The 24,798-nt window shown below is 43.3% G+C and overlaps 2 protein-coding genes across 6 annotated transcripts in view; one reads left to right on the top strand and one right to left on the bottom strand.

Annotated features, from left to right (window-relative positions):
- DNAH3 (dynein axonemal heavy chain 3) overlaps positions 1-10,552 on the bottom strand; it is a 171,507-nt gene extending 160,955 nt beyond the window's left edge. The window contains exons 1-4 of one of the 2 annotated variants that reach the window (XM_038540141.1): positions 10,258-10,552; positions 5,255-5,658; positions 790-894; positions 69-291 (exon numbers count right to left, since the gene is read on the bottom strand). In XM_038540141.1, coding sequence (XP_038396069.1) covers positions 69-291; positions 790-894; positions 5,255-5,293 — 367 coding nt within the window. In that variant the 5' untranslated portion in view covers positions 5,294-5,658; positions 10,258-10,552. The remainder of the gene's footprint in view (positions 1-68; positions 292-789; positions 895-5,254; positions 5,659-10,257) is intronic. The other variant, XM_038540140.1, reaches the window with a different exon arrangement.
- A 159-nt stretch (positions 10,553-10,711) lies between these two features.
- TMEM159 (transmembrane protein 159) lies at positions 10,712-23,039 on the top strand. Of its 4 annotated transcripts, none has more exons than XM_038540137.1 (6): positions 10,712-10,883; positions 11,219-11,268; positions 13,370-13,570; positions 18,973-19,141; positions 20,808-20,946; positions 22,837-23,039. In XM_038540137.1, the coding sequence occupies exons 3-6, from the start codon at positions 13,475-13,477 to the stop codon at positions 22,916-22,918; spliced, it is 486 nt and encodes a 161-aa protein (XP_038396065.1). In that variant the 5' UTR covers positions 10,712-10,883; positions 11,219-11,268; positions 13,370-13,474; the 3' UTR covers positions 22,919-23,039. The 4 variants fall into 4 exon arrangements, with proteins under 4 accessions (XP_038396065.1, XP_038396064.1, XP_038396063.1 ...); XM_038540136.1 differs by having other exon boundaries at positions 11,219-11,299; XM_038540135.1 differs by lacking the exon at positions 11,219-11,268.
- The last annotated feature ends 1,759 nt before the right edge of the window (positions 23,040-24,798 follow it).

Below are 24,798 nucleotides of genomic sequence, written 5' to 3'. Positions count from 1 at the left end.
AGAACCCAGGACTAAACATCCCACTCAATGTCCCATTTTGAGCCGGTATAGCATGTTGCTACAAATACCTAATGGCAGCCCCTGAAAGATCTTTTCCCTTGGGATGTTGATGGTGACTGGCTGGTAAACTTTCAGCAGGTCCTTCAGCTTCAGGTCCTGGGCCATTAAAGAGTAGTTGTTGGCAATGGAATCACTGGGTCCTCGGTAGTGGTGCTGCTCTTTGAAGGGTGCAGCCAGTGTCCATGACGTGCGTTGCATTAAGGGGGGATAAAAGCTGTGCGACATGATGGTCTACAGGGGGAGAAATGCAGAGCAGGACATGGTGAAGGACACCTCTGGAGTAGCTGAAGCTCTACTACATGGAGACTCAGGAAGTCTCACATGCCTTACACTACTTCTACCTTCTAACTCAGGCAAATGTTTCCTGGATGGTTACTTCTCTGTCTACTGTGAGCATGATTTCTGATGTCAGGGACCACGGCTGGCTTTCAATAAACAGTTTATTTGTGAGTCAGGTAATTTACTTCCATTGTCTTTATTCTTTGTGGACATGGCTATATGGTAGAAATAACTGAAGATGCAGAAGTTTAGAATGGTTGAATAATATGGCAGGGTAGAGAGAAGGCCGGATCCTAACTCACCTTTATGCTACTGGATAGCTCTTTTCCCCACATGGCTAGAGTCTTTTCTGGTGGCAGAAGTAACCAAAGCCATTGAGTCCTCTCGTCAAGTCTGTCTGTTTGTCCCTCCACTAGTACCAGCAGAAGAGCAGTAGCCAGGTGAACATACCTGATAGAGTTCCGATGGTTGCTCATTAACAGAAGCAGGGAAAGGGGGCAGCTCTGGCTGCCTCTGGGAGTGGCTCATGTGATGTATCGAGTCACTTTTGGTGATCTGTGAGAAATGGGAACAAAGCCACTCTTTAGGAATTAGGAAAGATTTCCAAATCTTTAGGTTGGCAAGGAGTAGAGATCCCCAAGAAAGGGTTTAGGGACAGAGTTCTGCCCACTAAACACCCTTCTCACCTCATCCATGGTGTAGGTTTCATTTTTAAATTAGTAGTTTGTCTTTCCTCCAGTGTCCTTGGCTACCCCTCTATGAGCAAATTAATAGATATTTTTCCCCTGGGAAGACCCCAAGTTCCTGATCCTGGGTCATGATTCAAGGGGTTAACTTTAAAAATTGGACTCTTGGGATCCCTGGGTGGCGCAGCGGTTTAGCGCCTGCCTTTGGCCCAGGGCGCGATTCTGGAGACCTAGGATCGAATCCCACGTCGGGCTCCCGGTGCATGGAGCCTGCTTCTCCCTCTGCCTGTGTCTCTGCCTCTCTCTCTCTCTCTCTCTCTGTGTGACTATCATAAATAAATAAAAATTAAAAAAAAATAAAAAATAAAAATTGGACTCTTAAAAAAATAAAAAATAAAAAAAAATTAGACTCTTGCCTTTCACAAATACACAATTCCAAATTGAAGTCTGCTTATGCAGGGGCACTGTACTTTTTGTGTGTTTAACACACACATGAGCAACTGTCTATGCTTCTTGTACAAAATATATATATCACTTAAACAGTGTAGGTGTCTGAGTCTACCATTCCATTCAGTGAGTGTGCACTTAGGGATAACCCTCAGGTAGGGGTGAACTTGTGGCTCCCATGGTCACTCTCAGTTCCCAGGCCCCTCTCCTGAGCAGACCTGAAAGTGACTGCAGTATTGAAGGATTCTCTGTGTGTTTCTGTCCTAGGACGCAGCCCCTATATGCACAACAACTGTTTATCTGGGGCTGTGATAGAGAAAGTGCCTTTGGTCCCATCATAGAGGAAACCTCTGAGGCTGGATTTATTGAGAGATGTTACTCCACAGCACTTTAAAGATGGTGTATGGGATTTTCAAGGGCAATTTTGACTATGAATTTTCACCTCAGGCAATGACTTTTGACTGAATTCTGTAAAATGAGACATTACTGGATTGATTTGACTTACTTGGGTCAGCAACTTATGTCATGAAGGTTAACTGGCAGGGGGTAGCAAATAGGGGGTATATGAAGCAGATGTTAGCCACCCTCTTTCCCTAACCAACTGCTCACTGATGATTCAACCTCAGAAAATAATAACAATATCATTATTCCAAGTTATTTTGCTTTAGGCACTGTTCAACCTTATGAGAGTTTTTTATACCCATGTCTGACGTGAAGAAATAAAACTCAGAGAATATAGGTAACACATCCCAGCCACATAGAGGAGCTTTTAAATACACATGACTCTGCATCCGAACACATGGGAAACAGCAAGTATCACTAACATGGCAAATTACTTTAGGAAGGTGGTGGTGTTGTTTTAAGATTTTAATTTATTCACAAGAGACACAGAGACAGAGGCAGAGACACAAGCAGAGGAAGAAGCAGGCACCCCATAGGGAGCCTGATGTGGGACTCAATCCCAGGAGGCCGGGATCACTACCTGAGCCAAAGGCAGATGCCCAACCACTGAGCCACTCAGGTACCCCAGGAAGGTGTTGATTTTAAAAGTAAACAAAAACATGTAAACCCATAAACAAAGATGCACAGCAAGCCAGAGATCTTTGAAAACATACAACAGGCCCACTTATCTAATGGTCTAATGTAGCTATTTTCAAAAATTGGGGCACATCAGATTCACCAACAAAACTTCATTAAAATAGGGTTGCTTGGGCTTGCAACTCAAGGTTGCATCTTGAGTTTAAACAAGATGAGTTTGAGATCCATAGAACTAGTTGTTTTTAGCTTAAAGAATTCACTTAGTTGATTTAAATAATTGTGTCTGTCTCTTTGCCCTTGACCTCAATTTCAGGGATCTAAGAATTGATCATTTATCTCCAACATGATTTTTGCTACTGAATTTAATATCAGAGGACACCTGGCAGGCTCAGTCAGTTGAGCATCTGTGTCTTGGTTTTGGCTCAGGTCATGATTTTAAGGGTGGTGAGACTGAGCCTTGTGTCAGGCTCCATGCTCAGTGAGGAGTCTGCAGGAAGATTCTCTCCCTCTACCCTTCTCCTACTCATGTGCATGTACGTGTGTGCATATTCTCTCTCTCAAAATAAATTTTAAAAAATTAATCTCAGATCTATACCAATCATTTGAACAAAATGAGAGAACTCTGGCATTAGCCTGAAAGGAACCTGGTTATGCAAAGGAGGTACCACACCATCTGGGGTAGATTCTGGCAACAGTACTTTCAGCACCATGAAGTTGTTTATGATTTCCTTCAGGACCTTAAATGTACAACATACACTGATTGATAAATTATGGCTGCCTGGTTTTTGTCTTTGCAAGCAAGGAGGTTTTGTGGTCAGTGGAAATCTTTCCCTTAGCCTAGCTTTTAAATCTGTTTCAAATAAAAATCTTCATTAAAAGAGCAATAAACACACATCACAAATTTCAGACATCTTGAGTAAGTAACAACAAAAATGGTAATGAGTCGGTAACATCCATATTCAGGAGGTGCCTTGGCCTTTATGCTTCTGCTCATGGTTGGAATAAACCTGGTATCAGCCCTGACACCTACTGAGAAGTTACTCTTGTGACCAAAAGAAGTAGAACACAGCCCTAGTGGATGGACATTGGATATAAGTCATTATATCATTGCCTCTTCTCCCATTTCGTGCTGTACATTAGCCTGATCCCAGCCCTAGCTCCAGGGAAGTGCATGTGACACAGGTCTGGCCAATCAGGGGACTCCATCCTCCTAGACACAGTGATCTCTAGGGACAGGCATGTGACCTACACTGGGCTGATCAGTCTTTCTGACTTTCACCAGACCTATAGAGAAAGAGGCACTCTCAACAGTCATCTTTGCTTTATGTGGGAATAAAGCTTTCCTTAAAAATAAAGTCAACAATGGAAGGAAGCAAAACTCCCAGAGGGTGAAAGACAGACTCCCAGTGACATCGGCTTAATCTGGATTTAATCTGGACTTCTTGGTTATTTGAGCTCATAGATTCCTTTTTGAGTTTGGATTTAATCTGGACTTCTTGGTTATTTGAGCTCATAGATTTAATCTGGACTTTTTGGTTATTTGAGCTCATAGATTCCTTTTTGAGTTTGAGCCAGATTGAATTAAATTCATGCTCCTCCATAAGAAGAGATAGTCATCCAAAGGGCAGATACAGAGGCAGCTGAATATCATACAAAGAGATAAGCCATTCTTGGGAAAATAAAGAAAAGCAAAACAACATTTTGCAAGAAAGCCAACATTAAGAATTTTATAGAACGTGATAGAAGCATAACCTTTGAAGAACAAATGAAATTTTAGCTAGTTCATGGACACAGACTGACTTATATACACAGAACCATAAATACCCTGAGAACATTTCCGGGCATGGGTCAGGAACACATGAGATAGGCATAGGATCAGCAGATCCAGAAATCAATTCCAGAACAGAACAAAGAGACTTTTCTTGACCATATCTGGCTAAGAATTCTCTGTGGCATCTTCAAGGGGAAAGAGTGATTTTTGTAAGAACTATTCAGTATGCAAAGTGGTTCATTAATACTATTAACATGTAAGTGTTTTCTCTGATAAACTGCAGGGAGTTTTCACTTCAGAGGGTGGATTCAGCCATTACTAACAAATCCAATTTAATTTCATAAAGTTTCCATTTAAAATGCTCCTCTAGGCACTTTAGTATATGGCAACCTAGTGGCTCTTGGCTTTTAAAACCAAGATTTTGACACCTAGAGTGGATAGAATTATTACTTTTACAGAGGGCTGATTTTCGACTACACATGATGTTTGCACATCCTTCTTGGAGGCCATTGCTAAATCCTCACCTGAGGACCTGCTGTAACAGAATCACTCTGTTCTAAGTTAAAAATATAGATTTGGGGACCCCACTCCAACCCTTCTGGATCAGACCCTTTGGGAGTGAGGCTAACTATGTTTTCAAGATGCTGTCTAGGATATTCTGATGTACACCCAGTGTTGGGAATTTTTGGATGGAAAAGATCATCTAATGATCTAATGGGAAGGAAGGGAAAGGAACAACAGGTGTCTATTTCTAAAATTTTCATAGCAAAACCTTAAGATGTTCAAAAGCCTAATTCAGCCAAAAGCATATTTCAAAGCAAAAACATAAAAATGTGGTGAACACACTTGCTCAGTCAAGTCTACAGCAATTAGGCTAAGATTGAAACATCCCCTTTTTGCCTACTCCCCAATTCCCTACATGTTGAAAATATAGGTAAAAAAAAAAATAGTACATCTTAAAATTCACACCTACCTTCTGAGATGAGCAACCCATGTCACTCATGTTGTCCATTCTAATTGGATCTATTACAAAATGAATAAAAAGCTCTCAGTTTCTTTGGGGATGATCCTCTCCTACCAGTGGCTCTGAAGTTCACACTTCTTTATAGCATAATGATGGGGACGATACAGAAAATGGAACTTTCTCAACGTTCTGAAAGCTCTGTTCACAGGGCTGCCTCTCTGAGGTCATAGACTTCAGCCCCCCAAGGAGTTCTCTGATAGAAGAAAGAAGGGAAGCTCAAGTATGTTTTGGGGTTCTGTTGGGCTTTTCTCCTCTGGTTCCAGCACCTCCTGCTCTGGCCACTTTCCCTTCCGCTGAGCAGCTCCTTTCTTGGAACTTTTCCGGAACACATGAAGTTCACTGTAGAAGAAAAACTGAAGCAGAGTTACATATTAATACAGAGAAGAGGGAAGAAACACCCCACTAAACAATACCCCAGCAGCCTAACTCTTCTTTCTCCTCCTCTTTGGGCTCTTTTTAACATTGGAGGTACTTGCATGCTCCAAGCCCTGGCGCCTGTAACCAGGCTTCAGCGTCTGTTGCTAAGGAAGGAGGGGCCTCAGCTGTGCCCAGATACAAGATACAAGACGGGGCTTGACTCAGCTAGTGTCTTCCTTTGCTGGAGGCCTGGCTGCGCAGCAGAAATTGCTGATGACAGAAGAGAAGATGAGAGGGTGCTTAGCAGTGATCTGGGAATGTAGAGGTGAATGGCAATAAAAGATGGTGCCTTTGGTAAAGTCTAAATGCAAATAGCATGGTGGTTAAATTCTTGAGCTGGACACAGCTGGGTTCTGATCCCACCCTTCCCATTAATTAGCTTGTGGCTTGAGCAAGTTGCTAAATCTCTTTAAGTGTCCTTTTTATTTTTTATATTTTTATTAAAAAATGTTTTTAATTTAAATTAAAAATTTTAAAAGATTTTATTTATTTGAAAGAGAGAGAGAGAGTGATAGTGAGAGAGAGAGAGAGCAAGAGGGGTAGAGGCAGAGGGAAAGGGAGAAGCAGACTCCCACCAAGCAGGGAGCCTGACACGGGGCTCCATCCCCAGACTCAGATTATGATTTGAGCTGAAGGTAGACACTTAACTGACTGAGTCACCCAGATGCCCTTAAATTTAAAATCAATTAACATATAGTGTATTATTAAATTCAGAGATAGAGTTCAGTGATTCATGAGTTGCATATAACACCCAGTGCTCACTATATCACATGCTCTCCATATTGCCCATCACCCAGTTGCCTCATCCCCCCACCTACCCCTCCACATTTCTCTCTTCATTAATGGCAATACAACAGCTACTTTTCTTTTTTTTTTTTAAGATTTTATTTATTTATTCATGAGAGACAGAGAGAGAGGCACAGGCACAGGAAGAGGGAGAAGCAGGCTCCATTCCATGCAGAGAGCCTGGCGTGGGACTCGATCCCCGGTCTCCAGGACCACACCTTGGGCTGAAGGCGGTGTCAAACCTCTGAGCCACCCGGGTTGCCCCACTTGGTTACTTTTAAAGGTTCTGTCAAAACCAAGTTAGACTTATTGAGCTCTTTTGGGGTGCCATGCTTGCATATCTGTTTTTTTATTCAATTTTCCCCAAACCTCCCATGTTGTTCCCATTTTATGGATGAGAAAATGAAAACTGAGAAACATATATGACTTTCCCAAGTTGATCTGACTCATAAGAAGCAGTGATACAAGTTGAAGCCTGTCTTTATGATCCCCAGGGTCCAGTACTCTTTCCACAAAGGACCTGTTCAGAACACAAACACTTCTGAGATCCTTACCATAAGCACTGCACAGCACAAAGTATTTCCATTTCTCCTTTTTCTTACTTTTTCCTTAACTTTGGGCTCTCCATACTTTCAAATAACTTTGTGGTTCCTCATCTCTTATATTTGTACTCTCTATCATCAGGCATATATGTAGAGGTTGCTTTTGGGCAAATACGCTTGACCAATGGACTGTAGACAGGGCCCACAGTAACCCCCGGGCTGAGTTCACATAGTCCCATCAGGTAACCTACCTCAAAATATCCACAGGCCCTAAGTGACCAATGGGCTACTTACAACCAGGCACAGATACTGAAAAAGGTAGAATTCGGTGCATCCCCATACCTTCTCACCTTCCCTCTTTAAAAACAGCCCCCACCCACTGCTTCATTGCAGACGGCCTTTACTTTGATGTCCTGCCCACCTCTCAAGTTCTGTCTTCTTTTTTCTGCCTCAAGTGAATCCTTTCAAGGCCTGCACCACTGGCTTCCACCGGATAGTCACCCCACATTTGGGGACCTCTATCCAATCAGACAGATAACCACATTTAGATGCCACAATAAATACAGTTTCAAATAGTATCTGGAATAAATGAATGAGTGACAGGGTTTGAAACTTTGGTTTAGACAGAAATGAGGTTATTACCAGACGTCCTATAATGGGGCATGAAGCCTAATGTCCCATAAAACCCAGCAGCTGTAATTCAACAAAGTGAATTAGTAGAAAGGAACTGGTAGGATGCTAATGAGCCTCATGACCCTGTGGGTGAATAGGAGACATGCTTCCATTGAAAGCTAGTGTACTATGAGTCTACCTATGTTCAAAAACATCAAAACAATGATTATGGCTTTCATATTGAGCTATACTATCTGCTGGCACTGTGCTAAGCACTTAATGAGCATCATCTTTCCAAATCTACTCAACAACCCAGAAAATGAATACAATTATTATCCCAAATTTTATGCTGAAGAAACAGACACAGTCACTGGGCTCGGTCAGTGCCAAAGTTGGGATTTCAACCTGGCTGGCTATGGAATATGTTCCCTAGCTTTAATCAAAAATCTACATATGGTCTAAAGAAAGACTGAAAGTAAACAAGATATCTACTAAGGAGAATGAAAATACATGTCCCCCCACTCCCACCCCTGGCCACCTTATCTGCACCAGAATCACCTGACTTAACTTTCTGTTTGATAATTCCTAAGACGGATGCAGGCTTCAAGTCCTTCAATCCTTCAACTCCAAGTACACAGGGTTGCCAGATAAAACACAGGATGCCCAGTAAAATTAGAATTTCAGGTAAACAACAAACAATTATTTTAAACTTAAGTATTCGCTATTTGGGACACAGTTATATTAAAAAGTTATCTTCACTTTAAATTGAGTGTCCTGGATTTTTATTTGCTAAATCTGGCAATTTGGGGAGAAGAGGTCAGCTAGAGTCTGGGTTGTTCCCATTTCTGTGATATTAACAGCTTAGGGTTTCAATGTGTGGCTGGGGAAATTTTCACACATTTCTTATTCAGAGCCCCCTGGCAGGCCTTTTCTTTCTTTCTTTCTTCTTTCTTTCTTTCTTTCTTTCTTTCTTTCTTTCTTTCTTTCTTTCTTTCTTTCTTTCTTTCTTTTTTCCTTTTTCTTTTTTAAGATTTTTATTTATTTATTCATGAGAGACACACACACAGAGGCAGAGACAGGCAGAGGGAGAAGCAGGCTTCTCGTAGGGAGCCCAATGTGGGACTTGACTCCTGGACCAGGATCAAGACCAGAGCCAAAGGCAGATGCTCAGCTGCTGAGCCATCCAGGTGTCCCTTGCAGGACTTTTCTAAGACCTGAAATGGTCTCAGAAACGGGCTCAGCCAGAGTAAGTTAGCTTTGAAAAGCATAGAAGAGGCTGCACATAGCTTTATTTTACTGACCCATCAATAGTCGTCATGAGCCAAGTCCTAATGATATGGAGACAGCTAAGATCCCAGCCATCCGGAAATACATAATATGGAGAAGGCAGCCAACACACAAGGAAAAAGCAAAATCTGGCTGTCCCTACAATGACAGAGGTCTGTGGTCAGGGGAATTAGAGGATTCACAAAGGCACCCCTAGATGGCACCCTTGAACAAAAATCCCAAGGAAGGCCCCAATTCAGCTTTTCAAAGCAATGCCCACCAGGGAATGACAGTTGTAATGTTTTGTTCTAAAGGAAAAAAAAAAAAAAGTCAACATTTTCTTAGGTGGGGCATCCACCATACTGCAGCAGAACAAAGTGCATGAAGCCATGTAGGATTGCCTGAAACTTAAGAATTTAGGGATACTTACCTGTCCATGTCCTATTTCCACCATTAGCTGCCCTTTTCTTGGCTGTTGTGAAGTTAGATGGGATCCTGTAGCTTCTTTTTATCATTACTGCCCCCATGTTTATTTCTTTACCCACCAGCCTGTTTATTTCTAGAGATACTATTTGGTAGAAGACTGTACCATCGAATCTTTTTGAGTTCCTCCTATACTCCAGATAGGTACTAACTTCTTTACAGCTCTTCTTGCACCTGACCTCACTAAAACCCTGTGACTGTTTCCCAGGCTGCTATTGCTGCAGGTCACAGAGGAAAGGAAGGTCCATCTAGGTCCCTGGATGGATAAGGCCTGAGAACTCTGCAGTAGCAGGCCAAAGCTCAGGCCTGTCATTTTACAGATGAAGCCCAGGCCCAGAGAGGTCACTCACCCAAGGTCACACGGTAAGAGCCAGCCCTGAGATGAGAGCCCAGGACTGTCGGAACCCCCTCCCTCAGACCCTGGTCTTTACCAGTACCTCTATGGCAGTGGTTCTTAACAGAAACTGTGCCCTGTCACAGGATATTTGGCAATGTTTGGGGACATTTTTTTGGTTGTCACAAGTGGGAGGAAGGGGATTACTACTGGCATCTAGTGGGTCGAGGCCAGGGACACTGATAAAAAGTCAGCACAAGGATGCCCCCTCAGTACAAAATTTTCCTGCCCAAAATGTCAATAGCGCTGCCCTTGGAGAAACCCTACTCTATGGGCCAGGATTTGGGGCCAGGGAACATGTGCCTGGCTCTGACGTGGAACCAAGGGCCTTGGGTTTAGACTTTTTCAATTATAAAACGTGGAAATGATAACCTAACCCATCTTTATGGCTCTCGCTGGTTCGTGGCACCTGCGTGAGTCGTAGTAGCTAAAACTTGCCAGTCAGGCCGTACCTCATCGCTGGATGTCCTGGCCTCCAGGATTGCTTCCAGGAGAGGTGGTTCAGGTGTAGGTATTTAGGCAGGGGACGCCCTAAGACGCTGTGCAAGCCGTGCTCAGAGGCCAAGTGCACCTGTCTCGGCGGTGGCCTGTGCACGCTCACTCCAAGCCGAGAGTGTAGGGCAGGCCTCATTTTCCTCAGCTGTATATTATTGAGGGCCTGTCAGGGTGGTTGTAAAATGCTGAGGCGGAGAGCGCGCTGTGTGGAGCTCGCGGCCGGAGGCCTCGCGGCAGCTTCGCGGTCTTCCTCGGGAGGTGGGCGGGGAGAGCCGAGCCCTGAGGGGCGGGGGAAGGGGCGGGGCGAGAGCGGCCGGAGGGCGAGAGCGTTGGAGGGGGCGGGGTCAGGGCGGTGGGGGCGTGGTCAGGGCGTGGAGGGGCGGGGCCAGGGACGTGAGGGGGCGGGGCGAGGGCGGAGGACGGCGGCAGCCTGGGTGGGGCAGGAAACAGGCGCCAGCTCCCGCCTGTGCGCACTAGAGTTCCTCCCTCTAACGTCTCTCCCTGCTCCTCTTCCTCCTCCCCCCACCGCGCTTCTGTGCCTCCGCCTGCAGACCCTGGCTGGACAGCGCGGCCGCCAGGACCGGTGAGATTCGCATCTCGGATGCTAGGGTGCAACGTGCCCGGGCTGGCTAGGTCACCTCGCGGGGAGGGGCATACGAAGCGGCTCGGGGGCATGGGTTGAGAGGGTCTCCTGCGCTGTCCGCAGTTTAGTGAAAAGGAATGTCTCACCCTTCGGAGCCCCCAAGACGGGCTGGGAACACACGCACTTCTTCACACCCACCACTAGATTTGGTAAAAGGGTTGCCAGCGCATCCCACCCCACCCCCCGAGACCTTGTCCCTTCTTGGGAAACCTGGCGGGGGAGTCTCCAAACCCTCTCCCCGAGATTCATGAATATGGGTGCCCTCCTTCCCGCAGGTCTCTCTTCTCTACCGACACCGCGGAGAGGGGCTCTCCAGGGAACAAAGGTGGATTCTTCTCCCCCACATTAATGACCGGGTACTCCACTCCCCCGTGAACGCCCCTTTCTTAGCCTCTGTGCTCTCTCGCGTGCGGACCCTCCCCGTCTGCACCTGCCTCTCTTTCTCTTCCCCTCTGCGCAAGGATCCCTAGAAGCTGGGCGCCTGCTCCACCTAGCGTCTTCGAGGGTTGACCGACTGTAAGCAGATGGGGAGGGGGCGGCCTGGGGCGGCCCGAGGCGCCCAGCTTTCCTTTCCCCCAACCGGAGATGCACCCCCTCTCCCTTCCAGCTGAAACGCTGGGGTTGGCCGTTAACTCTGGGAGGGGCTGGAATGCAAGAGCCGCGGGTCGGATTGGCCAGTGGTCTTTTGGGTCAGCCTGGAGGGCCCGGGAGAAGGCAAGGAACTTGTGAGCCGCGCTGGGGATCCCAGGTTGCCCTCCGCTCCAGAGACTTCTCAGTGCCTGGGAGTTCCCTCTGTAGAGTGGCTGGGGATTGGAAGCCAGGTGGATGTATTTGATGGCTGTGGCCCATGACATTCTACCCATGCTCGTTACCATCGGACTCCCCAAACCGGTCTGGGTGGCCCTTGGGTTCCCTAGACCTCTGGAGACCGGTAATGGGAGCTGGGCTTGTTTCTGTCTGCTGCAGAGATGAGAGTAGGAGAGCTGAGTCCTGGGAACATCCCAAATACGAGATGTGTGCCAGTTGGATCTTCAAAGATCCAAAGGTTTCCTGTTTCACAAACGGAGCTGTAGGAAAGGCTCTCTAGCTGGAGTGACGAAAACGTACTTTAAGTTGCATTTTAGACCCTCTAGGTATTGGTAAAGTAACTTTCTCCCCTTAACTCACATAATTACCGTGTGGTATAAGTCAATATGGTAAACAGGTGTCAGCATCACTTAGTTAATTTTGATCACTATAACAGAATCCTTGAGGCTCTTCTTTTTTTTTTTTTTTAAGATTTTATTTATTCATGAGAGACAGAAAGAGGCAGAGACACAGGCAGAGGGGGTAGAAGCAGGCTCCATGCAGGGAGCCTGGTATGGGACTCGATCCTGGAACCCCAGGATCACTTGCTTGGCTGAAGGCAGGTTCTCAACCTCTGAGCCACCCAGGCATCCCTTTTTTTTCTTTTTACTATCAGTAGTAAGGAGGTCATTTATAAGGGTGAAATTGTGTCTAGCCCTACAGTTCTGGGAAATAAAAAATGAGAATGATATATTTGTTGATATTTAAAATCCAACAAGGTTGAAAAAGAGATCTTAAACAAATTGGTTTTGTAGTCACATGACTTAGGACAGTCCTGGAAATTAAAGGCTGTTGAGTCACAGTGTATAATTGTGGCTAGGTCTGCCCTTGAGACACCTCTCCTGTTAAGAGGACACTTACAAGTCAACAGAGAATGATTTATGGTGCTATAAGGTTGGAAGCCAACCTGTTTAGTGTGGGTAGTCAATAAAGAAGTTGGCCACCATCACTGTTAAAGGTTTTTGGTGGGGGGTGGGGGGAGGCAATGAGGGGCTTGAAATAGTGTATTCAGCTTTCTTGCTTCTATATTCTTTGTAGCAGTTTGTCAGACTGAAAAAATAAGCCCCCAGAGATAATACCATTAACATTTAGGTATTATATGATCTATATCCTTCTAGGTCTTTTATTTTACTATGGAATATAGACATAAAATACATATATTTATGTAACAATATAGGATATCTTAAAAATTTTTTTCACTTATCATGAATGTGTTTTCATGTCACTAACTAGATGTCCACATTATCAACAACTATGTAATACATCTTATGAACTTATCATTATTTAACCAATTTCCTACTGATACACAGCTTCTTTCCAATGTTTTGCTGTTTATTATATATTACACATAGAATTGCACTGTACATCCTTTTTGTATGTTTTGATACACCTATTTGATTATTTCCTTCAGATTACTGAAAAATACATTGTTGAAGGTATGTGTGCTTAGAAATTCTGATATTGCCAAGCTACCCTTCACCTGCACACCTACCATCAATGTGTGAGGATAGTAGAAGCTTTTGTTGAACTAGCTAGGTGAATATTATACTAATGGTTCAAGATTCTTTTTGTTTCACCAGTGACAGCAAGAGACTGGGTGACATGAGAGATTCAACTGTGCCCTGCCCGGGACAGCTTACTGATAGAAGAATTGATCTCTAAAGAGACTGGGCATTGGTTTCAGGATGGCAAAAGAGGATCCTCCGAGTACCTCAAAGGACTTGCAGGAGCTGCAGAAGAAGCTGTCTTTGCTGGTAGAGTCCATCCAGAATAACTCAAAGGTCAGTTTACAATCAGACTGTGTAATGGAAAATCCCCAAATAACAGCAGCTTAAACACCATGAAAGTTATTCTCTCTGAAGTAGAAGAAATTTGGAGGTAGATCAGGAATCTCTGTAATTCACCACTTTGCCATGTGTAAATTGTGATCTTCAAACTCATTGTCCAAGATGGCTGCTAAAGCATTAGCCATTATATTCACATTCCAGGCAATAAGAATGGAGGAGGAAGGGAAGAAAGTCTTAATGAGCCATGTCTAATTTAGTCTGCTCAACTGCTGAGCCACCCAGGAGTCCCCTACTTTAAGATTTGAGTCCAGTTTTCTGCGAGAAACCTAGTGTCCAATAGAAGTATGATATGAGCCACATAGATAATTTAAAATTTTTCTAGTAGCCACATTTAAAATGTAAAAAGCAGGTGACGTTAATTTTAATAATGTATTTTATTTATCTAAATATCATTTCAATACGTAATCATAAAAAATTATTAATGAAAATAGTATGAAGATGTTCTGCATTCTTTTTTGTAGTAAGTCTTCAAAATCCTAGTGTGTATTTTATTAACACTTAATAGCACATTTCCATTTGAATTAGCCACTTTTCAAGTGTTTAGTAGCCATTTGGTGGCAATGGGGCTTGAGATAGTATATTCTGCTTTCTTGAATTTTTTTCTTTCTTCTATAAGTCATTCAGCATTTTGTCAGGGAAAATAACAGCTCTCAGAGATAATATTAACATTTTGCTGTCTTCCCTCTAGACGTTTTTTCCTATACAATATACTCATAAAATACATATGTGTATGTAACAAAATGAACTGGTTTGTGATCTGTTTTTTTGTATTAGCACGGTTCCCCTTGGGTATATTTGAAGAGACACCACTTTGCAGTCTAGAGCAATATACTCTATAGAGATCTTTCCTGGACTCATCCCAAAATGCCTCTGGCCCTCTTTGTGAATTTAGCAAGCTATTTTTAAATTGGCCAAGCAGCTTTCTAGTCAACAGGCTGAGACTCTTGTTATTAAAAGTTAGCTTAGTAAGAAAGGCCCTCCTACTCATCCTACATGTGCATTTGGTTCTTATTATATGTGTTAGTTATGTTCTATGAGGTCACCTCAAACAACAAAATAGCAACTACTGAGCAATTTCTCCTAGGGGACCTATAAGATTAGATTCTGGCAAATTTCTAGTCACAACATTTTCATCAACTGATAAATATATAAACTGTTGTATGTGTATTTATGCTTAAAGACAACTTATTTAGTATATGTTGTTGGTTCATTAATGTTAAACTCATGGCCAATAGCACTATAGCTCTTGCCTGAATGAAGCTTATCTAACACATTTTCTCTTAAGGTGGATCCCTACCCTTCTTACACTTAAGAACACTAGAGAGTACTTCTTGCATTTAATTTTTAAATTTTTTTAAAAGATTTATTTATTCATGAGAGACACAGACTGAGAGAGGGAGGCAGAGACATAGGCAGAGGGAAAAGCAGGCTCCTCTGTCCTTAAGCCCGATGAGCCCGATGTGGGACTCAATCCCAGATCCTGGGATCACGACCTGAGCTGAAGGCAGGCACCCAACTAGGGAGCCACCCAGGCGTCCCACTTCTTGCATTTTAAATGGTGAAATTACCAATAATAATAAAAAAAAAACCATGAAATGTGAGGAAAAGTGGTACTAAATATACCTTGGAAGGACAGTTGTTTTAAAGAGCTGAAATAAGAGCATTGCCTAGTTTGACCTCAGCTGGGAACATGTGTCAGGTGACTTAAATTTTTCCATGCTCTATACATATTCTCGAAAGCACCACAAATGTGAATTTTGTGGTCACAAATAAATTTTGGTGAGTAGGTGAATTTGCAAATATAGAACCTGCAAATAATAGAGATTGATGGTGAATTGATTAACCCTGATTGCTTTCTATATGCCAAGCATGTGTTAGGCCTTTGGCATGTCTTATTTAATGTTCATGTCTACATTCTGAGGTAGACATTTCAAAGTGTATGGATACTTTGCACTTGCCATCATTGCCAGTGATTTTAAATAATCCTGATGCCTCCATACTTCTCTCCTCTGGTAGCAAGGGTCTTTTGCATTCCGATACCAGGGAATTGCCTTGTCTCCTGAATAGTTTCAGATGGAGCCTTTCTGTCCTTAAATACTGGCTGCATTACTTTGGAACCTACCATACTCTTGTGCATTTTAAAATAAATTGCCTTTTTCTGACCTTGGGTGGAGTTGCTTAGGACATTGAATCTCTATCACCCCTTCTCTAAAATAAGCAATGCCAGGCTCATTGGTTTGTTATGAGAATAATCTCAGAAGTGGCTCAAGAAGGCTATAGCACAGAGCCTGGCTCCTAATGGTGCTAGCCTGTCCCAGGCTGGTGTTCCTGAGTTCTTCAGCACAGCACTCTGCCTGTAAAACCCAGTTCGGATGACCTGTGCCTATTTCCAGGATAGGGATGGAAAATTGCAGTTCATGTTACTGAGTAATAAGCTGTCCCACTTTCCATCCTCCCATTGTATCCCTACCTGTTGCCATGAGAATGAGAAATTAATTGCTATGCTCTAATTCCCTGGATTTAAATAATGTTCCTCGTTATCTGCCTCTGAGCATTGAAGGGAGAAATAAATGAGGAAATACACTGAAATCATTTAAAACAGTGCTTGGCCCCTGAGTGTTTAATGAATGTCCTCTGTTATTAGGTGTGACTGAATCATATCCTCCCCTTCTGTGACAGACTGGCCTGAGCAGGGCCATCCTTCCTGTGGGAAGATAATTGCTGGACTTAACTGCATCTTAAATGGTCTCTCTGTATATCTGAATGACTTTCTATTTTTTGATTGTAGGGCCCAGACTCAGAACAGGTTAAGAGAAAAATAGATTCCCTAGGGTCTGGAAGAAGTACAGTCTTGGTTTTCTCCTTTTGGATCCCCATGCCTTACTGTCCCCAAGTCCTATTGATTTTTCCTTTGTCATTCCACTTTTGTATTACCATCATTTCACCATCAGTGTCTCCTGCCTGACTTCCTGCAAATCCTCATAATTGCTTTTTGCACATAACTGCTGGGTTCATATTTCTTAAATTGGCCCTTTGATTATATCATAGTCCTGTTCAAGTGCCAGCAGTTTGCTTCCTGTTTTTTTTCTAGATAAAGTTTAAACGAGTGCTTTACAAGGGAAATACTATGCAACCCTTGTATAGAATTTAAAGTTTGCTAGTAGTCATATTAAAAAGCATTAAAGAGATGTGAAATTAATTTTAGTAATATATTTTATATAACCCAGTATATCTAAAATAATACAATTTCAACTTGTAATAATATAAAAAATTAGTGATTAGTTTACATGTTTTTTTTTTTTTAAAGATTTTATTTATTTATTCATAGAGATGCAGAGAGAGAGAGAGGCAGAGACACAGGCAGAGGGAGAAGCAGGCTCCATGCAGAGAGCCCGACGTGGGACTCGATCCAGGGTCTCCAGGATCACACCCTGGGCTGCAGGCGGCACTAAACCGCTGCACCACCGGGGCTGCCCAGTTTACATGTTTTAATACACTTAGTGCATGTCTCAATTCTGATACTAAGTTTCCACTGAAAGCACTTGATCTCTATTCAGATTTGATAAACTGTATGTTTGAAAAATTTATTAGTAATATACCTTATTTGAAATGTAATTAAAAATATTCCAGTGATTGCAACATATATCAGTTTTTAAATTCAAATTAAATTAAGAATGTAGTTCACCAGTCATACTAGACATATTTCAGGTATGCAGTGGCCATAGGGGCTACTGTGCTGGATGGTCTGCATGTAAACTCATAGGTCTGGCCTTCTAGCGTTTAAGCCTCATCTGCTCCCCTCTGCAGTTACTAGGTCTCTTGATTCAAAGGATCCTAGAGAATAGTTCAGATGCTGCCTGGGTGGTTTTACTAAGAATACACGTGGACTAGAGCTGGAAAGCAATCAAGATAGCTCCAGGGACCAGCCCCACTCCTGTGACCCCTCGTCTCTCATCTTTAACTACCTTAACAGGAGAGTCTTACTGGGTCCTGATTATCAGAGCTTGGCATTCCTAGTATAGTCATCTCTGGCTAGAGAAGTTGAATAGCCAAGTCTGGTAGCTCTTCTCCAATAGGAGTAGCTAGAGGCAGTATAGCCAGTGGGCATTGTGGCATGTTTTGTGCCCTGACTGGAAGTGGACTTGGTCATGCCTAGAGATTCTCCTAAGGAGGCAACCCTGAAGCCCTAGGACCAATGGCAGGTTTTCTTGAAATAGACAGCCCTTTCTGGTTAAGCAATATGAACCCTGCACTTTGATCACCATCATCTTGAACTACAAAACCCTGTCTTCCCGCTTGTCCAGATTCCCACCATTGGAGTCATGAGGCACCTATTTTGTCTAGCTGTTCCTATGATCACTGTAGCTTGATTTTCCTCTTCATTTCAGCTGCTGGCCTATAAGGCCTTAAGGAATGAGACCTGGGAAGGTTTTGATGAGGAAAAGTTCTGCATTGATGGAAACTCTAGAGGGAACTAACACGTCAGTAGTGAGGCAAGAGAGAATGGGGCTTAATGAGAGGAGGAAGCCCATCCTTCTGGAATTTCTAGGGCCAGCTCTGCATTAAAGCAGCCCTCCCCCATTGAGCCAGATCCAGAAACTCTTCTGCCTGATGAGTGAAGATAGCTTGTTGATTAACATAGCATAAGCTGACAGTAGTCCTGGAGCTATGGCCTGACTGTGGTATCCATGGTGACATAAAAGCATTTTTTCCTGACAAGGTGGCAGCAATTGCAAGCATTTGACATTTAGAGTGAAAAGATTCAGCTTCAAATGCCTAGATTTTGCCACTTGGAAACTGTGACTCTAGGGAAGTCCCATTGCCTCTCAGACTTTAATGCATGTCCAAGTCACCTGGGAATCTCATTAAAAACCAGCATCTGATTTAGCAGGTCTGGGGCAGGGCTTGAGCTACTGTAGTTCTAACAAGCTCCCAGGTGATGCCAAGTAGCTCAGACTTAACATCTCTGTGCCTCAGTGGCCTCAAGTATGAAACCTCAGTTGTGAAGTAGGAGATAAATTGTACATTACATCCATGCACAGACATGCTGAGGGTCTCTTGAGGAGGTGTGTGTTAAGTTGTAGAGCCATGGCCAGGTCTATCCTGTCAAAAACTTGAGGTTGGGTGGGACCTTCAAATTTGCCACCTGTCTACAGCTGCCTTACATTATTGTCAGGGTGACTCATGTCTTGGGAGGATTGTTAGTGTTGACTTGTTATGTTTCTTACAAGCCATCCAACTTGACAGCCTCTGGTTATACTGCAGCTCAAGTGGATCCATCAACCTGGCATTTCGGATATGACATTCAATCCTGGCTGGTTCTCTTTTGCCTACAGGTGGTTGCCTTTATGAAGTCTCTGGTGGGTCAATACCTGGACAGGCATCCTTTTCTGGCCCTCAGTGTGCTGGTGTTTGTTGCCATGTCAGCCGTTCCTGTTGGGTTCTTCCTCCTCATCGTGGTGCTTACCTCCCTGGCTGCTTTTGTGGGGGTCATTTTACTGGAAGGTATCCTGCTCATCTATTCACTCCCTTGGAAAATGATTCAGTTGGAAGCACAGTATTTATTGAGTACCTGTCACTCTTATCAAATGCACTTGTTCTTGAAAAGATCACAGTGACCAAGGCAGATTGTCAGAATAGTTAAAAGATGGACCTTGTGGAGTCCACATTAAAATCTCCACCAATGTGGTTTTGGACAAGTTATTTACCCTCTCTGAGCTGTAAGCTCCTCATATGTAAACTGGGGAAATAATAATACAGTCTCAAAAGGTTGTTGTAAGGATTGAAACTTAGAGCCCCATAAAATATGGGCACAGAGTGGCTTCTGCATGAATGGTAACAGAATCCAATTATTCCACAGCTTGTTATTGAACACCTGTTGCATGCCAGGTGCTTGGCTAAGTACTAGTGTTTCTCCTTCTCCACCTTTCCTCCTGAAGTCACACTGCCAACTATCACCTTCTCCCTTTGTTGCTAAGATAAAATTACTGAGAAGGCAGATCTGATTGGCTTAGTTTACCTTTTTTTTTTTTTTTAAAGATTTTATTAATTCATGAGAGACAGAGAGAGGCAGAGACACAGGCAGAGAGAGAAGCAGGCTCCCTGTTGGAAGCCAGATGTGGGACTCGATCCCAGGACTCTGGGATCATGACCTGAGCCAGAGGCAGACACTCAAGCACTGAGCCATCCAGGCATCCCGGTTTACCTTTTCATATCGGATCACAAACTACAGGATGCTGGCCATAGAGCTGGTTGCCATTGGGTCAGGCAGTCACCTCTGGTTTATCCTATGGCTTTCCAGAGCTAAGAGCACCCAGAGTTGCTTCCCTCCCCAGGGGATAGGCAATTCCCTATGGATAAGGCAATTTATCACTGAAGGAGTTGGTAGGCATCCTAGGCAGATGAGCAGAATACAGCTAGGCATAGTAGCTGTTGAGTAAATATTGATGTAGATGGATGGATATAAGAATGGGTGGAGGAATGAATGAGTAATATAGCAAAAGTAAATTTAGAAGAAGGGAGCCACTTTTGGTGGTGTCATGCAAAGCTTTACAGAGGACAGGATTTAAAGACATGGAACAATTTCTGTTTCCTTTGGAGAAGGAAAGATTTTCTAACATACACAGCCTTTAGAACAGAAGTCTGGAACTTGAGTGTGCATAAGTCTTACTTGTTTTTTGAAAATGCAGACTTTTAGGCCTCATTCAGAGATTGTTAATGAGTAGTTCTGGAGTGGGGTCCAGAAATCAGAGTTTTTTCACAAGCCTTCCAGAGGCATCTGATTCTGATAACAGTGGTTGTCAGCCACACTTTGAAAAACACGGACCCATGATTTTGTAAATCTTTGTTAAAAAAAAGCAGCACATCCATTTATATTCTCTGGTTTACTTCCTTTTAGGGTTTATCCCTGAAATTACATCACTGTAGCCAAAAGGATGGAGTTCTGAGCTATTTGACCCCTCCCAAGGCAAGGAAAAGGATGTTTGCCTTGCAGTGAGGCCCACTCGGGTGGTTAGATTACCTCCTTTTTAAGTGATGCTGGAAATTTGGATATTGATGGGAGATCTCACTTAAGAAATCTGAATTAAGTGTCACAAACACAGTGGCCTGGGGTCTGGCAGCTTTCAACTTGTTTTAGCTGAATGCTTCCTGTAACTATGCTCTCCTCTAGGACTGGTCATCTCAGTGGGCGGCCTCTCACTGCTGTGTGTCCTCTGTGGTTTGAGCTTTGTATCACTCATCATGTCAGGGACAATCATAGTGTCCTACATCGTGGTCTCCAGCCTTGTCAACTACTGGTTTCCTCCCAGGTAAATACATGTTAATTCAGTAATTTAATTTTTACCATTTGGAGGATTTTCACAAATATTACCCTAATGCTAGTTGGATGTCTAGAAGTAAAATTGTGAGAGGCAGGTGTTCCTTATCGTTTCCCACACACATCAGGTATCAAATGAGAATTTACAATGGAGCTTCAAACAAAATTGCTGTCATCATCCACCACACCCAATTACTCATTTTGTTGTCATGGCAATGATGTTACATTTACACAGATTCAAAATACAATGTTTTTTGTGGGGAGGCAACAAGAATAATGAGCTACCATTCTACTCCACATACACGCATCTCCAGATGATACAGGGGCCCATGAACCTGCTATTTACCAAGGTCTGTTTCCATCATCTTTGCTCTTCAGCGTGTGTCTCACCATACTGAGAGTGAATCCATACTGTTTGGCGGTATGGATTTTGTTCTACAATATGGTTCCTAAATGCCAGCTACACTTTGGCTGGAGCCTCAGCTGAAGGAACAGTGATCTGTTTAAATGCTGGAGGGAAAACCAGCTGTGTCAGAATTACTTTAAGACCATGTGTTTGTCTATAATGAGCCGCCCTCCTAAGGGATTTTTAGAGATGATTTTTTTAAATGCTTGATTTTTATCTTTTTCTCTTTGTCGAATTTAGAATCTAAGTCTCAAGTGGAATGTGACTCCATTATGCTTCCTTTAGGCTCTTGCTTAATTGATGATAGTGGCTAAAACCCATCAAGTACTTGTTCTGTGCCAGGCACTCTGTTAATGCATTTTCCAGGCCTTTAGCTCATGTAATCCTCACAACCACCCTATGAGGCAGGTCCTAGCTCCATTCTGTGACAAGGGAAATGAAACCAAGTCCCAAAGCAAAATGTGGCAAAGAAAGGACGTACACGGAGGTCAGTGAACTCCAAAGCGTCTTAACCAAGGTACCAAATGACTCCAAAATAGGAATCAGCAGATAATTTCTGTAAGGGGCCAGATGATAAATATTTTAGACTTTGTGGGCCATGTGATCTATATTGCAAATCCTCAACCCTGCTGCTGTAGCCAAAAAGCAACATAGATAATAAGAAAACAAGTGAGCATGGATGTGTTCCAATTATTTACAACCACAGACAGCAGGCTGGATTTGGCCCAAGGAATTTGCCAATCCTTGCTCTAAAAGAACCAAGGTCTGTTTACCAAGGTGCAGTGCCCTGTTTTCTCAGCTCCCATATAAACCTGCAAGAAGGACCTTGGGAATGTTCATTGGTCAGCCTAACTCTGGTGTATGCCATAGTTTTACACAGTGGGGTGTCATTGTTGGCAAAGATAATTGAAATTAAAAGATAACCCACAGATCCAGTTAATATCAATAATGCTATGTACCTTCTTAGATTCTTCAGAAACACACCATCACAGACACTAAAAAAGACCAATATTTCTTCCTTTTTCCCCCCTACCTCCCTTTTTTTGAAGATATCATGAAACAGTTAATTGGAATCAGAAGATAAGGGTCTGAATCCCAGCTCTACCATTTTTTAGCTGTGTGATCTTGAAAAAGTTGCTTAACTTCTCAGCTCTCAGTTTTCTTTCACTGGTAAAATAGGGTCACTCCAACAATCAGGGGATTGTGGTGAGGACATAGCAGACAGAGAAAATACATTATCAAAATTAGAATGGGGAAAGGGGCCATAATACCTATTCCTAACTCAGTTATTTTAGCCTCTTGTGCCCTCAGTTTCCTCATCTGTAAAATAGGTGTGGCCTTAAATCTGATGTGGTTGCAAGAAGCAGCTAAAAATAAACCAACAAAGAATGTCATATATTCAGCTTTGTGCACTCTCAACATTAAAGCTCTTTAAAGAGGCCCTAGAGCTAACCATTTCTTCTTGTTACCAAACAGACTTTTGACACAACAAAACTCCAGTGGCAACTGTCAGCTGGCTATGAAGTCCGCAGACTTAGAGGGGCTCTACCAGGAATAACCAGCCCAGCGGAGCCAGAGCTTTTTCCAAGCACCTCTCGAAGGCTGTGGATCATACTCAGCCCTTGGGATTATGACTCAGAAGGGGGGCGGGAGGTGGTTAAGCACTCCTCGGAAGCATCCTCTAACTTCTTCATTTATGCATAGGAGCGGGGGGGGGGGGGGGGGGGGGGGGGGGGGGGAGGGATTTGGATTTGGGGAGCTCATTGCGCTTGCATGAGTCCTGGGGTTCTGTTGGCTGGCCTTCCCTCACATGAGAATTAATTGAGAACTGCAGTGGCTCAGCAGTTCCTCCTGCCTTTCACTCCTCCTCCATGTGCAGACTTGACCTTGGCCCAATTGTGAGCCCCTGCAGCCTGGCTGCTTGACCCTGGAGGCTCAGATCTTGTGTCCAAGCACCCACTTTGGGGGCAACTGTGGATTTCTTTTCTTTTTTTTCTTTCCTTCAGAAAGGAGAGGGGCTGTTTATTTTTCACTTATTTGAAGCAAAGTGGGGAAAAGTAATCCAAAACAGAGCAATCTCTTCTGCCTTATTAGCTTTTTATCAGAAAAACCAGCAATATTTGGCAATAATGCCCTCTCAGACAAAGTTAAAAAACCGAGTCCAAAGTTAACTTTAGCCAAGGGCACTTTTGAAAAAGTCTAAAGATACAGTTTCTATGTTGAGTACTGTTAAGTGCTGTTACTCTTTAAAATATTTGCACTTGATAGTTTTTGTATTGTTTAGAGAACTTAGCTTAAGCCATTTCTATAAAAAGTCCAATGAAAATGCTAAAGGACTACACAAGCTTTTAAAATCCAGTGGGATTTCTACTTCAGTGGTCTGTGGCATTTTATTAAATATTTATTAGATGAGCTTTTTTTTTCTTCACCCCTGAGACATCAGACCCACTTTTTCCTTCTCTGTTGATTTCATGGCAGATCCCAGGTAATAGGGCTGATGATAAGACACTCCACCTAAAGTGGCTTTAAAAAGGGGGGAAGGGAGCAGAAGAGGGGAGTTCATTTCACTCAACTAAAAAGCCAGGGTGTAGATTTTCAGGCACTGCTGGATCCAGAGACTCAAGTGGCATCTTGAGGCATCTCTCCCCCTTCATCCCTCAGCATTGCTTTCTTCGTGTGAGCTGTTTTTCCAGGCAGGTCCTGCATATGTGGAGGCCCCAGCAGCTCTGGCTTTATGTCAGCCCCATGGTTAGTACTCTGCATCTGCAGTGATGAGGAAGCTGCCTCACCCACCAGCACCTGCAGATATTCTGACTTTGGGGCTGATTGCACAGACTTGGGTCATGTGAACAACCCTGACCCAATCAGTGACCAGGAGGGTAGACTATGCTGATGGAGCAGGGATGGGCCATAAGTCAATGCTTTAGTAACCAGGGGATGTTTTAGGTCAACCCCATTGGTTTCACGTAGGGTGGGGTGCATACTCCCAAAGGAATATGAGAAGGAGAGGAAATATTTGCTGAGCAGACAAAATAAAAACCTGCTACTTGCATCAGTAGGACATAAAGGCTTTAATCTGGAAACTTCTGAGTCCCATGAAGGCCATGCCTGTCCCTAAAGGTGGCTTTACCTCTTAAAGAACAAGAACTGCCTGTTCCTGCCAGTATATGGAGTATTAATACTTGGTATTTATTAAACATTTCTTTTCTTCATGTAAATGTTTGCTCTCATCCGTCTATGCTACCTCCCAGCTGGGTAGTAATGAAAAAATGAAAAGGTCCCTGGCCTCCTGAAGTTTATTTTCTAACACAAGAATCACTTAAGAAGTCTATTAACTGTTGCTGTATAACAGTTTACCACAAACTATAGACTTAACATATGTTATGTCACATTTTTAGTGTGTGAGGAGTCCTGGCTTAGTTGGGTCCTTTCAAGACT

Source organism: Canis lupus, chromosome 6 (assembly GCF_011100685.1).
Source record: "Canis lupus familiaris isolate Mischka breed German Shepherd chromosome 6, alternate assembly UU_Cfam_GSD_1.0, whole genome shotgun sequence".
In the NCBI taxonomy this organism is placed as follows: Eukaryota; Metazoa; Chordata; class Mammalia; order Carnivora; family Canidae; genus Canis; species Canis lupus.
The sequence above is the reverse complement of the archived record's forward strand: the minus strand, read 5'-3'. Positions and strand labels throughout refer to the sequence as shown.

What these genes read in the sequence shown, in the direction of transcription:
- TMEM159 (XM_038540135.1), top strand. Translation starts at nt 13,475, where the DNA reads ATGGCAAAAGAGGATCCTCCGAGTACCTCAAAGGACTTGCAGGAGCTG. An exon ending in CCATCCAGAATAACTCAAAG is followed by an intron (nt 13,571 to 18,972) that starts GTCAGTTTACAA and finishes TTTTGCCTACAG; the next exon opens with GTGGTTGCCTTTATGAAGTC. An exon ending in AACTACTGGTTTCCTCCCAG is followed by an intron (nt 20,947 to 22,836) that starts GTAAATACATGT and finishes GTTACCAAACAG; the next exon opens with ACTTTTGACACAACAAAACT.